This window comes from Tamandua tetradactyla, chromosome 9, assembly GCF_023851605.1.
Source record: "Tamandua tetradactyla isolate mTamTet1 chromosome 9, mTamTet1.pri, whole genome shotgun sequence".
Lineage (NCBI taxonomy): Eukaryota > Metazoa > Chordata > Mammalia > Pilosa > Myrmecophagidae > Tamandua > Tamandua tetradactyla.
The window spans coordinates 57,483,360-57,499,248 of record NC_135335.1 but is presented as its reverse complement, the minus strand read 5'-3'; the positions used below and the strand labels follow the sequence as shown (position 1 = coordinate 57,499,248).

General features: G+C 39.1%; 1 protein-coding gene across 9 annotated transcripts in view; it reads left to right on the top strand.

The window, feature by feature from the left end:
- SEMA5A (semaphorin 5A) overlaps positions 1-15,889 on the top strand; it is a 574,926-nt gene that overhangs the window by 481,394 nt on the left and 77,643 nt on the right. For all 9 annotated transcript variants that reach the window (XM_077116834.1, XM_077116833.1, XM_077116837.1 and 6 more), the window contains 2 exons: positions 4,292-4,409; positions 10,088-10,269. In XM_077116834.1, coding sequence (XP_076972949.1) covers positions 4,292-4,409; positions 10,088-10,269 — 300 coding nt within the window. The remainder of the gene's footprint in view (positions 1-4,291; positions 4,410-10,087; positions 10,270-15,889) is intronic.

Below are 15,889 nucleotides of genomic sequence, written 5' to 3'. Positions count from 1 at the left end.
GTTTTAGTTATTGAAGGTGTAAGTAGAATGTTAAGAACAGACAGACCCATGGGCATTATGGGAAGAAAGAGATGTTATTACAGGCAGCTTTTCATTTAAAACAGCTCAAACCACCGGCCTTTAACACTGTGGCATTGTTTTAGGTCTCCTGTTTTAGGTATCCAGGCACTTTGCAGGGGCAAGCTGGAACAAAGGCTGTGGAATTTTTCTGTTTTTCGAAGTTTCATTTTGCTAATGGCAATGTTGCTTTAGTAAGAAACACAAAAAGGACAATTCAGGAGTTTCCAAATAATTCTGAAAGTGTAGCTTTGCTATATCCATCCACGAGCATGAAAATGGGATCATACACAGAGAGAATTCGGATGTGAGGTAGACACTATCAACAGTGACTTCATCCCCTGCTTGGCTCTGGGAGCTGCACACGTGAATGAGTCCCTTTGGATACTTTAGTGAGGCCGTGACTCTTGCAGGTCAGAGCCCACCATCCCGGCAGGGTGGGGTGGCAGCAGAGAGCAGGAGGGCTTCTTGTCCCCACCCTATACCTGTGTCACTCTCTAAGGAGGCAGTGGAAGGACTTGCAGAGTCACAGAGACCTCCTCTGGGCATTTTCCTAAGGAATGACATCCACACGTGCGGTTCTTCAGGGAGGATCCCCTCACCCCTTGCCTGCTTGCATTATGTTAAAGACCTGATTTCGTAGATAGGAAAATGCACACTCTCTACAGTCTGGGGTGGTCCTTGGAGGAGGTGTTTACGTCTCTTTCCCATCCCATACCAAAAAAGTATTACTAAATCAATTATTTAGTGTCTTCCAAGTGCCAACTTCTTCAAAATGAATGGATACATCCTATGTTCAACAGAATCAAGCGTTGAAATGAATTTTCATTTAAAACAGTAAAGTATTGGAGATTAGATTACCAAATCTCAAAAGCTGGAAATTGCATATGGCAGATATTCACTCTCTGTGTTGTAAACTAGTATTTGAAAAGATGTTATCAGAATTCAATAGAAAAAGGGATAAGAGGCCACACGCAGACTTCATCTTACCTCCCCCCAACCCCCGGATCTGCTTGTGTTAGTGTGAGGTCTAATTTTTTTTTAAAAAACAGTAAATATGTTTTGTTTTTGTTTTTGTTTTTTATTTTTACTTTTAAGAAGGGCAGGTAAGGGAAGCTACTAAAATACATTTCAGATGGACCAAAGACAGGGATGCAAATGAAATGATACTACAAATGGGTCACCAGAAATCACAACAAATGCTTTATAATCTCGAATCTGGAAGATTTTTCTAAACATGGCACAAAAATCCAGGCAATCTGAAGAAAAAGATTCATAAATTTTACTGCATTAAATTTTAGAAGATTTGTATCTTGAGAAAAAAAAAGATTTGATGAACAACAATAATGAAACGTTACTGAGAGAGGGCTAATTTTTTAACATAAAAATTGTCCTTTCCACTGATCATGTTAAAAAACAATGAAGTCAAGGTATGAGGGTAGTTCAGTGGTAGCATTCTCACCTGCCATGAGGGAGACCCGGGTTCCATTCCTGGCCCATGCACTTCCCAAAAACAAACAAACAAAACTGAACAAATGGTGCTGCAATAATGGAATACTCACATGGAAAAAGAATGAAATGTAACCCCAGACATACAACATAAAACAAATGAACAAGTCAGTGACCTGATCAAAAGGAAACAGGATCAAGAGGTTTACACAGAAGGAAATACAAATGATCAATAATGTACGCAAAACCTTATGTCCCTGACAGCTAAATAAATGAAAACAGACAACTAGGAAATCCTGTTTTTTCCTCTCCGAAGAAAGGAGTTAATTAAAAAATATCGCAACATACATTGTGAAATAGCATAAGGAAAAAGTTCTCCCATATTGTTGGTTGGGGCAAAATTAAAAATAGTCAATAACTCATCAGTTTCCACTTATAGGAACTTAGCATATCAAAAACATTTACATTACAGATGTGCTTTGAAAGGAGAATATTTGGATAAAGTTTTTTCCAGGCAATATAATGCTATACATCTGTTCAAAGGAATAAGCTACAGATATATGTACTGATAAGACAAAGTGTCATGACATATCATTAGGTGTAAAAAGCAAAACATGAGGCACTGTATACAATCCTTTTTATATATGTTCTATATAATGATATATACCATAATTATTATGTGAGATATTTAATTATATATAAATACATACATATATGTATATTTATATAATATGTAATTATATAATTAAGTATACTATATAATTACATATAAAGAAACAAAGATATATATGTAGGCATATCTACATGTGCATGTTTATATGTACAGATAGTGTATCTCCAAAATATTTAAAGAATTGTGAGTAGTTGAGAAGGAAGGCTTTCACTTTACCCTCGATAACTTTGTCTTGTTTGGATTTTTAAATGAAAGTCGTATATGCTTGTGGTCACAAACCAGAGTTCTAAGGAGGTTATGGCCACTGGCTCACACCCCACCGTACCCCAACCTAATCTCCCTATGAGGTGTAGCCTCCTTTACCATTTCTGTTGGAACTTCTTAGGGTGGTTCAAAAATAAATATTGTATGGCAATTTAATAAATAAGTGTTTTCTATCTCTATGACTTGATTTATTGACTATAGACCTATCTTTCCTAGCTGTGTAACCTTCCCTGTAACTTTCTCTGCTTTGTTTTTTTTTTTGCAATCAGTGTAGTGCCTAATTGAGATACTGTATTTATAGGGTTATTAAGAAGATTACATAAGCTAATATAGGTCAAGTTCTTAGAATAGTGCTTTATATGTGATTAACATAAGTGTTATTGTTTTTTGTTATTAACATTGACGTTGCCATTATTATGACTTTCTTATACTACCTCCTGCCCCCATGTTTGATGGTTATGCTGATGTCTCTTGGTCAGTTGGTAATTTTACAACAGATCCTTCTCTCTAAGTAGCGTCCTACCTTTGGTTCCCTGCAGCAAGCCCAGACTGACACTCACCTCTCACCTCTCTTCTTCAAGTCCATTTCCAGCACACTGACCTCTTGGCCCCCTGAAAGAAAGAGAATGCCCTGGTGCCCAGTGCCCTGCTTGCCTGCAGGGCCATCTTCTGCATATTTTTCTCTCTCTCAACCTAATTTAAGTTTTCTTTTCTTTCTCCCCGTCTTATTCAGCTTGTCCTTTATTTATGATGTAGAGTCTAAAATCCCCCATTAATATTGCCCATGTTGGTTGTAAACTCCTTCATTTTGACAAAGCTAAAACAAAATAACCACCATTTAGAATACTTCCAGTGTGTTGGATATTACAGGCATAGCTCTATGTTGAAAGGTTCTGAATGTCCTTGGGTTGATTTTAAATACAATTTAAAAATTTTTTTGTACCTCAATTTTCTTATCAGTAAAGTGAAAATGATAATACTTCTCTCATCAAAGTTAAGTGTCCAAATGACATAATAATTTCAAATATTATAATAGGTGCTGAAAAAAAATACCTGTTATCAAGGTGATGATGTTGCTGATCGTGGTGATGATGATGATGATATCATTATCGGGATCATGATGATATGATGATGATGATGGTGAAGACAGTGGTGATGGGAATAAAGGTGATAATGGATGATGGTAATGATGGTGATGATGGTGATGATGGTGATGGTGGTGGCAGTGATGATGATGATGGTGATGAGAGTGATATGGTGATGGTGGTGACAATGATGATGGTGATGATAGTGGTGATGGTAATAAAGGTAAAGATGGATGATAGTGATGGTGGTGGCAATGATGATGATGATGAGGTGGAGGATGATGATGACGACAGTGGTGGAGATGATGAAGGAGTTGAAGGTAATGATGACGTTGTCCCCAATCATGATGATCACAATGATTGTGGTGATCACAATGATTATGGGGAGGCATGATGGGGGTGTTAATGACAAAAACTCAATTACTTTTTATCTTTGCAAAATTCTGGTATTAGCTCTGTTCATGACACCAAAAGACTGATGTTGGCACACCCTTATTTAGTTGTCTACAGTTTCAGTTAGAAAAAATATGGACATTTCAACTTGAATAAATTATTTAATTTTCATTTAGATGCTTGCTCTCTGATACAATCACCTACTTTCTGCAATGTGCAGACAATGTCAATGCCCACTTTGTTTTCATAACAAATGAATGTTACTATTGGGGTCCCTATGCCCACTCCTGAGGGACAAACTCACCTTAGCTAGCATCTACTGTAGTAGGTAAAACTGCATTTCTAATGACCTTTGGTGTGTGTTTTCCAGTGCCTGCATTGGGGCCCAAGATCCTTACTGTGGCTGGGACATGGTGATGAAGAAATGCACGAGCCTGGAGGAGAGCCTGAGCATGACACAGTGGGAGCAGAGCATCTCCGAGTGTCCTGTAAGTGCCCTGTCCGCCAGCTTCTGCAACTACCTGTCAGGGATGTCTAGGATATATATATATAGCTCTTCTCTCCTAAAAGATTTTTCTATCACCACAGGCAGGCTCTGAAAAGCTTTGCAGTGGCTATTAGCTCTTTCATTTCCTTAACTTTGTCCTTCTGATTTGTAGAAGCAAACTTTTCTGCAGAGTGTCTTAAAATTGATTAGACAAATGGCCATGAGGATGCTTAGTCTCATCTCATTTTCTAACAGTGCTTTAAGAGTAGCAAGGTATTCACCTTAAAGTCACTGCAGCAAGGAAAAAATTAAGTATAATATCTGAAATGTAGCTCTAAAGTTCATGTCATGTACTTGAGCAGAATCAGCGAATGTTCTTGTAGATCTTTAACTTGATGTTTTTAGTAGTGGACAAGGCAGAAAGAGAGAATAGCAGTTCTGCTTAATAAGCAAGAAGGTCCTCAGCCTGGAACCCACAGCTGTTTTGATGGATATCTGAGAGGTGCTTTAAAAACACAGCCAGCTGGCCCAGCTCTCATTTACACCCGTGCCATGCTGGTGGTGCTGGAACAATCAGGGCTTCGGGCAGCTGGCAGCGGCAGTGCAGGCAAAGGAATTTGGGCCTCAGTTTCCTCAGCTGTAAGGTGGGGTAGAACCCCTAGTTTTACCTTCCTCATGGGGGGGGGGGGGCAGTGACAATAAATTGCAAAGCTCTGTAAAAAACAAAAACACAGCTGAGTATTTGGTTCACTGAGAACTGAGATGTCATCTCTGATTCATTGTCAGTAAAATATATAGAATAAGATATTTTTCTAGTAAAAGGTGATTTTGTTATATTAAACTACCCATATCCTCTTACCTAATATAATTTATCATTTATCAAAATATGATAAGTTAAGAATATGCAAAGCACGGGCAGTGTGATGGTGGTGCAGTGGAAGCATTCTCACCTGCTGTGCTGGAGACCGGGGTTTGATTCCCGGCGCCTGCCCATGTGAAAAAAAAAAAAAAAGAATATGCAAAGCAGCCAAAAGCAGACAGTATACTATGTCACTTTGAACAAAACATAGGAAAGAAAATACCATGTATTTTTCTGATTTATAGAAAAGGAGAACTACCAGGTAACCTAACTACTATTTGTATTATCTATCCCTTTCTAAATACCTGTTTCTTGGAATTGAGCTACATGAAAATTTTTGGTATTAATATATATTGGTCTTAACTCAGAGGAGTATTTTTAAAAACTATTAAGATTTTTTTTTAATGAAATGGGCAAAAAGCTTAATTTTCTTGGCCAGATCTACCATATTTCTTCAAATCTGAGATGCCATTGGATGTGAAACTTGCCGCTGTTTTATTTGCTGTCATGGATCACGAGATGCTCATTGCAGAGATTTCAAAATACAAAATAATAAGAATGAAAATAATGTAGCATTCTGTAATCAATTATTTTTATGATATTATCTACATATCATTATCAAAAGGAGAATAAGATTTATCAGCTTCGGGATTTTTGGCTGAGACCAAAGCATGTTATATCCCATGGAGAACCCCAAAGTGAATGTGGACTCCTATTATCGTGAGCATCAGTAATGCTGATGATGTCAAGGTCAACCTCAGATCCCCTGCTGTGATCCTATCAGGTTAAATGCCATGAGCTTTGTCATCAATGATGGAGCACAACCAAGTTCACTGAAGTTAGGATCCCAGTCAAAAGTCACACTGCAATTTGTGTGTTAGAGCCTCTCTCCCCAGAGAGCTTGAGTTGGAGATGGAAACCCCAGAAGCCTTTCTAGGGATTCAGGGACATAAAGAAGATTTATTCTGCACTAAAAGATCCCTATTTAAAAATGTTTAATGGCTTCTATTGCCAAAAGACAGGGCATTAGCTTGCTGACATATTGATTAACATGCTCTTTGCTTATAAAAATGTAATTGAGGACATTACTCTCAGCTTAAGGGGTCTGAAGTGCTTGAGCCAGATCTAAATCGACATAACTAGAATGACTAGAATAATATATATGGCCCACATAACAGGTAATGTGGTTGGATAAGGGTAGCGTCCTCTTAAGAATCTACCTGGACTTTATTTATGCCTGACGGCCATCCTTATCCATTGTGGGCACATGATGAGCTGCACAGTGTATCCTACAATGAGTCCCTGTTCCAAAATGCATTATGCAGTAACTAGCAAAATACTTAGACAAAGTAAGAACCCAAGGGTTTTTTCAATAAATGGATTCTTCTAGGGTTACTGTAGAATTGGCATTTTTAAAGTAAAAAGGGACCTCAGCAATGACCAAGCCCTTATCCATCTGCTTAGAGAACTCAGCCCCATAGACATGCACCTAAAGGGCCCACACAGGCTCTAAAACTACATCAGGAAGGAAAGAGGACTTAATCCCCTATAGAGTCCCAGCTGTCAGTCCCAGCTCTCAGTATCTCTCCAAAGCAGTGGCTGAGAACTGGTCCAGTGACCCAGGGGTCAACCTGCAGAGAATACCCAAGTAGCACACAAGACATCATTTCTGAATTGTGTAAGTAAATGTACTGTCAGAGAAAGGAAACAGAACCGAGGTTAATTGTTTCTGCGCCATGTGTTTTTTGCCTTCTTAGAGCTCAAGAGATCCTCACAGTCTTGTTGACCATTTCCTTGGTGTTTTAGACAGGAGAGCAGAGGCCAGGATGGCCTTTGAGAGAGTCTCCTTGCCCCCAAATCTCTAACCTGTCCCCAGTCTGCACTTTCAAAGATCAATTGAAAAGACCCATAAACCTTCACAAACAAAATCACAACGGCATCCCCATACCTTAGTGCATCTTCATAGAGCAGTAGGCCGATGGAAGTAATGGGATGTTTTCCTAAGGCCTCGCTTAGAATAAAGAAATGGGAATCCCCTCCATCCCTGCCCTCTCCTGCCCTGGACCTGGCCACAGATTCTGACCCTTCTCTCCCCCCAGCTTGCTCCCCACAGATCTTCTTTTCTCTTGGGTCCAGTGGGAAGGTGTTTAAGATGAGAGAAGAGAGGGGGGTTTCTTCCCTGCCCACCTTCTGGCAGTGCCTGCACCCCTGTGAGAGCTGCTCCTGTGAGGTGGCTCCTCCCCTGGGCCTGAGCCTTCACTCTCTCCCCTTCAGGCCAGGGGTGGTCACAGCTGCAGTATCAGGGACCCTGTGGCCCGAGCCTCCCCAAAGTTTCTCCTAACCCAAACTACACTTCTGTCAGCAGCTCCTTCCTGATATTCTCCTCAAAAGTCTCCTGACGGGGCCTCCGTTTCCTGCTAGGAACCTGATGAATGCTAGTGAGAGTAGCGTTCTATTGCTGCTAGAGTAGACTCTTTTTCCTCTGGGACCCCGCCAATGTTGTGAAACCACACATGTTGTTTTGTGCTATGTGACTCGTGCGGCTCACTTTCCTTGATGCTACAGTCAGGTTCTAGAAAGTGGTGGAGTGTCTCTTGGCCCCATCTCCTGACCCTGGGCCGGATCTGGCCCTAATCCACCATAAGGCAAGCCTGCAGAGAATGAGGAAGCATTTTACAGGAGATTTTAACAATTTTAACAATGTGTTAAAGTACATGGATGGTGATATTTTGAGTAAACATATTATTCTAGTTGCTTTACATCTTTTTTTTTTTCTTTTGGCTGAAGCATAAAACATTTACTTACTTTTTAGCTCTTAGGTTTTGCATCATTTTGGATGGGCCGTGACATGTGTTTTGGCATCGGGAGTGGTGGGGGGTCACCCACTCTCCCACAGGTCTCACATGGAACAGCTGCCTGGCAACCCTGGCACATCTAGCCCTCTGCTCTGAAACCCCTTCTCAGAGCAGTTAGCTCATCTGTTCATGAGTAATTAGCTCAGTAGGGATGCCTCATATTGCTTGTAGAAGTCCAGCCAATGAACCAAAACCTTTCAGTAATTTGCATTAAAATTATGAAATGTTTTCAGTGTGGAAATGTCCAAACAGTAGAAGCAACGTTCCTTGTTCTTTCCCCTGAGTGAGGCATGTAGCCCTGTATTTGTGTCTGTGAAACCAAAATGGAACAAAGCATCATTCCCCTATAATCCACATAACACTTCGACCTTTTATTGAGTACCTAAGTCTACTTTAGACCCTATCCCAAGCACTTGGCAAGCACTCACATATGATTTATTTCACCTCCCAGCCATACTGAAGGGTAGAAACTCTCATCACCGCACTTCATTTTTAAGTATACAAATCAGTGGCATTAATTATATTTACAATTTTCCGCTACTATCAGCACCATCCATTACCAAATTGTTTTCATCATCCAAACTATATTTCATTTGTTTGATTCATATAAAAATCCAACAGATTTATACATCTATGGTTTTTACTCCAATCCTTCTCGTTCCTTGGATTTCCCACATCAGTGGACCAGTGTAATCTGCTGCCAGGTCATCCTTTTATATGATTGTAGCTTCATCAATGGAAAGTGGTATGGAAAAGTAGTATGATAAATAATCATTTTCAATAATATAAAGTTTAAGGTTTTAGATAGTAATAGTATTTAACTGGAAGAGGATATTAAATATATAAAGAGATAGACTAATATAAACATATAAACTAATATAAGCATTTTTGTTTAAAAGGTCAGGTTCACATTTACAAAGTCAAAATTAAATACACTTGGAATGTAACTATTTTCTTTTGGAAAAAAAGTTGTTCAGTCAGGAAATCATCCCATAGGCTGATTTCCAAAATGAATGCAGTTCCCTTTTTGAAACTTGTACATTAAAATTTCTTTTTAGTAGATTGGGACTGAGCTCTTAGACCCTTGTTCTTATTCACCTTAAGTGCTGCCAGAGATCAGGATAAATATCCTTTACTCCTTGTTTCTTTTCTCTTCCTCCTCTTCCTCCACTTCATCAGCATGTCCACCAAAGACCTCTGCTCCTTTCATTTTGAAGCATTTCCCCATACATTCTTCTGTTCTAAGGAAAACAGCTTTCGGTGGGTTCTGATGGTCCTGGGAGGACTTTTTTTTTTTAATTTTTATTGAGAAATATTCAAACGTACATTCCATACATGGTGTACAATCAGTGGCTCATGAGTATCAGCACATGGTTGTGTATTCATCACTGTGATCATTTTTTACATTTGCATCATTTCAGAAAAAGAAATAAAAAGAAAAACTTATACATATCATACTCCTCATCTCTTCCTCTCATTGACCACTAGTATTTCCATCTACCCAATTTATCTTACCCCTAATGTCCCCTATTATTTATTTATCTTTTGCCCATATTTTTTTTACTCATCTGTCCATGCCCTGGATAAAAGGAGCATCAGACACAAGGTTTTCACAATCACACAATCACATTGTAAAAATTATATCATTACACGATTGTCTTCAAGAATCAAGGTTACTGGAACACAGCTCAGCAGTTTTAGGTACTTCCCTTCAGCCACTCCAATACACCATAAACTAAAAAGGGATGTCTATAGAATGCATAAGAATAACCTCCAGGATAACCTCTCGACTCTGTTGGAAATCTCTCAGCCACTGACACTTTATTTCTTCTCATTTCTCTTTTCCCCTTTTGGTCAAGAAGGCTTTCTCAATCTCTTGCTGCCAGCTGGGAGGGCTCTTGTTTTCCTCTTGTGTGTTTACAGCGTCACCCCTTTCTGACACTCTGCCTTGTGTCTGGTTCCTAGACCAGGAACCTCACCGTGGACGGGCACTTCGGCATCTGGTCTTCGTGGACGCCCTGCACCCACACGGATGGCAGCTCCGTGGGCTCCTGTCTCTGCCGGACCCGCTCCTGCGACAGCCCGGCCCCTCAGTGTGGTGGCTGGACGTGCAGCGGCCCCAGCATGGAGATCGCCAACTGCTCCAGGTGCATGCCCTGGCACACCCGGACGCTTCCGTGGGTTAGACCCAGAGTGTAGACCAGGTTGGGAAATCATTCCCACCATGTATCTTCCCCTTTCTAGAGAAAGGTGGGAGAAAGACAGGGAAATTTGCCAAGCAAAAAGTACACAATTGATGGAAAGAAATGCCAAAACTGCAATTAAATTATAAGTGTAAACCTACTCACAGGTTCATTAGATTAGGAAAAATATTTCTGGTTGTACAATGGTATTGCTTGTTTGACGGAAAAGTCTATGTTTGTTAAAATCTTTCTGGATTATATAAATTATCCCTTACTGGCAGAACGTATGACATTTCTCATGAACTGACCTAATCCACTTAGGTGGATTTAATTTTTATTGAGAAATATTCACACGTACATAGCTCGCATAATTGTCACTTTATTTGTGACAGCATCCGTGACCCCACAAGGTTGGAAGTAGGTGAGAGCTAGAGTCCCTGCCTCATGATCTTGCTGGTAGATGGTACACAATGAAAGCAAGCCTTAGACCGAATTTAGCTACACAGTATTTGTAAATAAAAATTATATATGGACCACAAAAACAAAAAGTTATGAATAAAATAACTAGCAAAGGAGATACTTTCTACATTCCTGAAGTTGAATCCCTTGGCTGTTCTGGAACACACACCTCCAAAATTAGCACATGCTTTATGATGTGCCTAAAAAACTTGTGTCATTCATTCACCTTTGCATCTACAGTCATTTAAGGAATGCCTCTTATATGTTGGGCCCTACTGATTTGCTCAGCTAAATACTAAGGATACAAAGAAGAATAAGATGGAATCCTTGCTCTCCAGGAGCTCAGATAATATTATGGAAACAAATAAGCAAATAGAAGCCCTTAAATTTGGTGATTAATTGTAACAGTACAATTAAGTCAGTAATTTCTAATCTGAAGTGGATAATTATAATTCAACCCAATATTGTATTGGAGATGAGGAAAAGGGTATGCAAACTTTTCTTTAATTAAAACAGGATTAAATTTTATTTATTTCCTGGAATTTCTTGGGTGAAGCTGAGTATATAGAAATACTGGCTTTCAAAATGTCACCCCTCCAAAGGCCAAGGTTTGTGGTATAGGGAGGTATGGGACGTTTGAACTTCGGTCCTGTGAATTCTGGGGTGAAGGAGTGGCTAGACTGCCATAAAATCTGTTTTCAGAATAGCAATAGATTATCTAAAAGAATCTGAGCTTCTTCTAAGGGTAGTGAGGGCAGAGAGGTTAGATACTTTTATAGGATAAACTAATGTTTTCTCTCCTACAAAAGAAATGAGTAACATATTCAAATCGTTGCCTGGCCTGTTCTTGTCCTTTAGGCGTGCCGAAGTGTACCTCACATGAAGGCTCACCGGGGCAGATAGGATGCCTCTGGCAGCCAGCTCAGCCAGCCTTCTCGTTAGGTCAGGGGAAGACATCCTCTGTCCTGATGGCAGATACCGTATGAAAGTCCACAGCCTTGCACCCAGTTCGTACAAGGACAGAGTTATACACATAATGTAGCTCGCTGGGATACTATCTTGGATATCATTTATTCTGCCTATCAAAGGTTATTTCTAACAGTGCACTTACTTCAGGCTGAACTTTCATGCAGGGGCAGAAGGCAGTATCCATTCCTCTGTACCCTCCTGTGGTGGCTGGGCACCAGAGAGGACCGTTCCAGAAGTTTCTGATGCTAATCAGCTACCCCTAGAGTCTGTATTCCTGAACGTGCAATTGACAGGGCATCCCTAAAGTGCCCTTATCTGCACGTCTGTAGCACACTGTAATCTGGGCGACAGATGCCAATCACGATGTGTATAACTGCCGCTGGACCTTTGAGCTTCCTAGTTTTCACATCGTATGGCTCACAGGTCTCCAGTGAGAATTTAACTTCTACACCCAACTGAATACTTTTAGCTTAACACCTGTTTTTTTCATCAGTGGTTGCAAAGGTATCATTTCTAACTTCCACATTAGTATTTGGCTATGCAGTGTAATCTAAATACCATGGTATTTTGATATACCCCATCCCATTTAAAAATTGATGAACGTGCCCTAATTTAACATTCAGCAATGTTAGATTTTTCTTCTCCTTAGTTTACTTCTTCCATTCTATTTCCCTTATGAAGTCCTATCTTATCATATTTTATTTTTACATTTGAAAGTTTTATATTGATCACCCTATCATACTTTTCTGCAAGTGCCGCAAAATCAATATATATATATATAAATGGAAACTTTTCTAAAAAGTTATTTCCCATACCCATACGCTTTACATTATAAGATATTTATTCTGGAAATTAGAACACAATCAATCTAAACAACATGACAAATTCTATTTGCTGAATAACTATTTAACATAAAACTAAGATTTTATTGGAAATTAATTCCTTAGTGCAATTGTTCTTAACTCCCAATTACTTTATTATCCAGTGATGCATGCTAATTCTTGCCCTGATGAGGCAGGCTTATTACTAACTCCACTCTTCTTGATTACTTTTCTAGTCATAGGTGGTGACAGGCCTGGGTCACATAAGATGAAAATGTAGGGTTGCAGTGTTATCACTCACTTCTCTGAATTCCTTCCTGTTTGCCAAAGCATGGTAATCAAGCATCAGATTACTTTTAATGACCTGTATCACTTGATAACTTGTTTGCATCAGCTTTCATTTTTATTGGAAGCAAAAAACTAGAGACATCAAACTTGCTGAAGGACTTTTTGCCCTGGTGGTAACATCATTTAGTTCTTCAGTTTTGCAAAGTCCATCAAGAAGGCATTAGGAAGACTGATGAAATGATGCTGAATTAAACCCATCACCCTTTAGTTAATCTTGTTTAATGCAGAATACTAATTTGGATAATTCAAAATATTAATACATTGAGCCAGTATAATATTTTTCATGGAATGCATTTATTTCACACATCATTTAAACATGTTTTCTTAGTATCTTGGTGCAGCAGATTAAAGACATTAAAATTCAAAACATAAAGAAATCTGCTAAGCCCAATGTCATTATCAAACAAGGGCCAAGTCAGATTGACTATTGATTAGAAAAACCTGTTTCATTTTATAATTGAGTTAAATAGGTGAATGGGCATCTTCATGATGCTCCTTCACTTCTGAATTCCAATTCTCCAGTGGGGAGAAAAACAAATAGAGCAAGCTAAATAGAAATGTAGAGGTTACAGAGATAGTGTGGTGCCTTGACAAGAGTTTATGTTTTCTTACAGCTTTCAGTTGTCCTCAACTACACCTTTGTTTTTTAAATTACCTCTATTTTCTTTCATGGGACTTTTCCCCTGGGTTAGTTAGAACAACAGATTCCTTGGAAGCATTCCTTGTGTAGGAAGTAGATGGAGTGTGCCCAGCCTCAGCACAGTGAGGAGGGAAGGACAGAAGGCTGGAGATGAGGACTTGGACTGTGATTGACCCAGGCCCACTAGCGCCTTAACTGGTCCTACTGGGAGCTCTGCAGCCTGCTGACCCTGCCAGTTGTTGGAACCTCTCTGTGGAGAACCAAAGCTGCCAATCCTCCCAGCAGCTTCGGTTCTCAAGGGCAGGCAGGAAGCACCCAACAGCATCTACCCATGGGCTTTGGCAGCAGGGGAGAGAGAAGCAGCAGAGTCCTTGATCAGAAACTTCTGCTCTGCAAGGTAGGATATCTGAACCCAGAACATCCGAACTCACTAGCATCAGGTCCTGGGAAATGAGAATTACGGTTCAAGTAATGTAAGACACGGAGTGAGGCTGCCACGTCTTCTGTCATTGGTGCTAGTGGTGATGACCTTTTTTGCTTATTTGTTTTGTTTTTTAGAACTATATTCAACTTGCTTCCCCATCGTTTGCACCTACATTGCTGTGGCCCGGAAATATTTTATAACAAGCTCCAGTCTCAGGCTCCCTCTTCAATTAATTTAGAGTCCTTAAGAAAAGTGCTATCTTCTTTTCATGGGACCCTATGTAAAGTGCACAGACTTCTGGGAGAGTTGCTTGTGAAGTCTGCGGCAAGGACAGTCAGACTGGATGATCCAATTGTGTGAAACCTCAGGGCAGGGAAGCAAGGCATGGGGGCCTGAGAAGGGGAGGGAGGCTGGTAAAGGAAGGTGCAGGTGTAAAAGACCAATGCGGGCCTCTGCTCCTGCTTTCCAAGGGCCAGCTCAGGTCACATTCCAAGGAGAAAAAGATGCCATGGAGAATATCAGGGATACAGAGGTTAACAAAGGCATAAAGAGATGCATATCAACTTAATTTATATAAAACTGAAATGTTTCCCATTGACACCTGGCAGAAACTATAAAAATTCCTGAGTTGTTAATGTTTGACGATTACAAGGAAAAGCTAATATTCATTTTATATCATTTAATGAAAAAAATAAAGGACAATCAGGCGCAGTACTGGGGCTGGTTTTTTGATACACCTTCAGCTCTCATTCTAGTTGGAATGTTTAAATGCATAAGTGGATTGCCTTGAACTAACAATCATAAGAATGATCCATTTTCTGATACATGCTTTGTGATACTTCTTTGGTTGCCACAATTATGTCTGCCTCTAAGCAGTATTTAGAAATTAATAAGCCCAGGTGCATGTAATTAACACATCCATATAAAACTGCACATACTTATTTCCTCACTAATATTCCTATTCCTTACATATATTTTTATTTACCTGACTCATTTATATACATGTTGCATATATTGTAGATAGAATATATCATATAATCCCATGTTTATTAAAATGGTTAGGCAAATTACGCATTTCTAAGCAATTTTAGAAACAGTGTTTCCTGCATTACCCAACACTATAATTTTGTTCACACATAAACTTTAAGAGTAAAAATGCTATCTTATTTATGTTGTATTTGATATCGACGTTTTTAAACATAGTTCTATGACTTGTTTGGTTGATTTTAAAAAGATTGTACGTAACAGGGCATAATATACTAGCGCATCACTTTTATAGCAAATTTGGGAGGCTCCATCTTATTTTGTGATTCTTTGGTTTAAATTATCATAAAACAGTTTTATTATAATATCATACATTAAGCCATCAGTATTTTTATTTATATCAGTATTAACTCTCAGAAAGTAAAATGGGAAGATAGCAAATATATTTAGAATTTTCTCAGAAAAAATTTCATTTGAAATTATCGTCGAAATTATATAGTCATCTTATGTGTATGTATAGTGGGACAAGATAGTGTGGACAGATCTGCATGTTTTTAAAGGAAGGTATAACAGTTAAAATAGGAATTAATATGAGGTGACCTTACTCAGTGGAAATCTAACTCCTATGGATAAGGGTAATGAATAGCTATAGAAATGCATAGGTGCTTTGAGAAGAAGAAAAAATATTCACATGCAGTGCATGGTCTATGTGGAAGTTTGGACTCTGGATTTAACAACTACTTGAACACTAGTCTTTGACATTGCCTATGCTTTTTTTTCTCAGTAGCAGGGACAGACTGCTAGGAAGATATTTAAATTACAAGCAGTCTAAATGCAGGCATTTTTAGGGAAAAAATGCAGTATTAAAAAGTTCCTTTAGCAGTCACTGGTGATTTATTAAGTCACCAGTGGTTTATTTTATTTTATATTTTTACATAT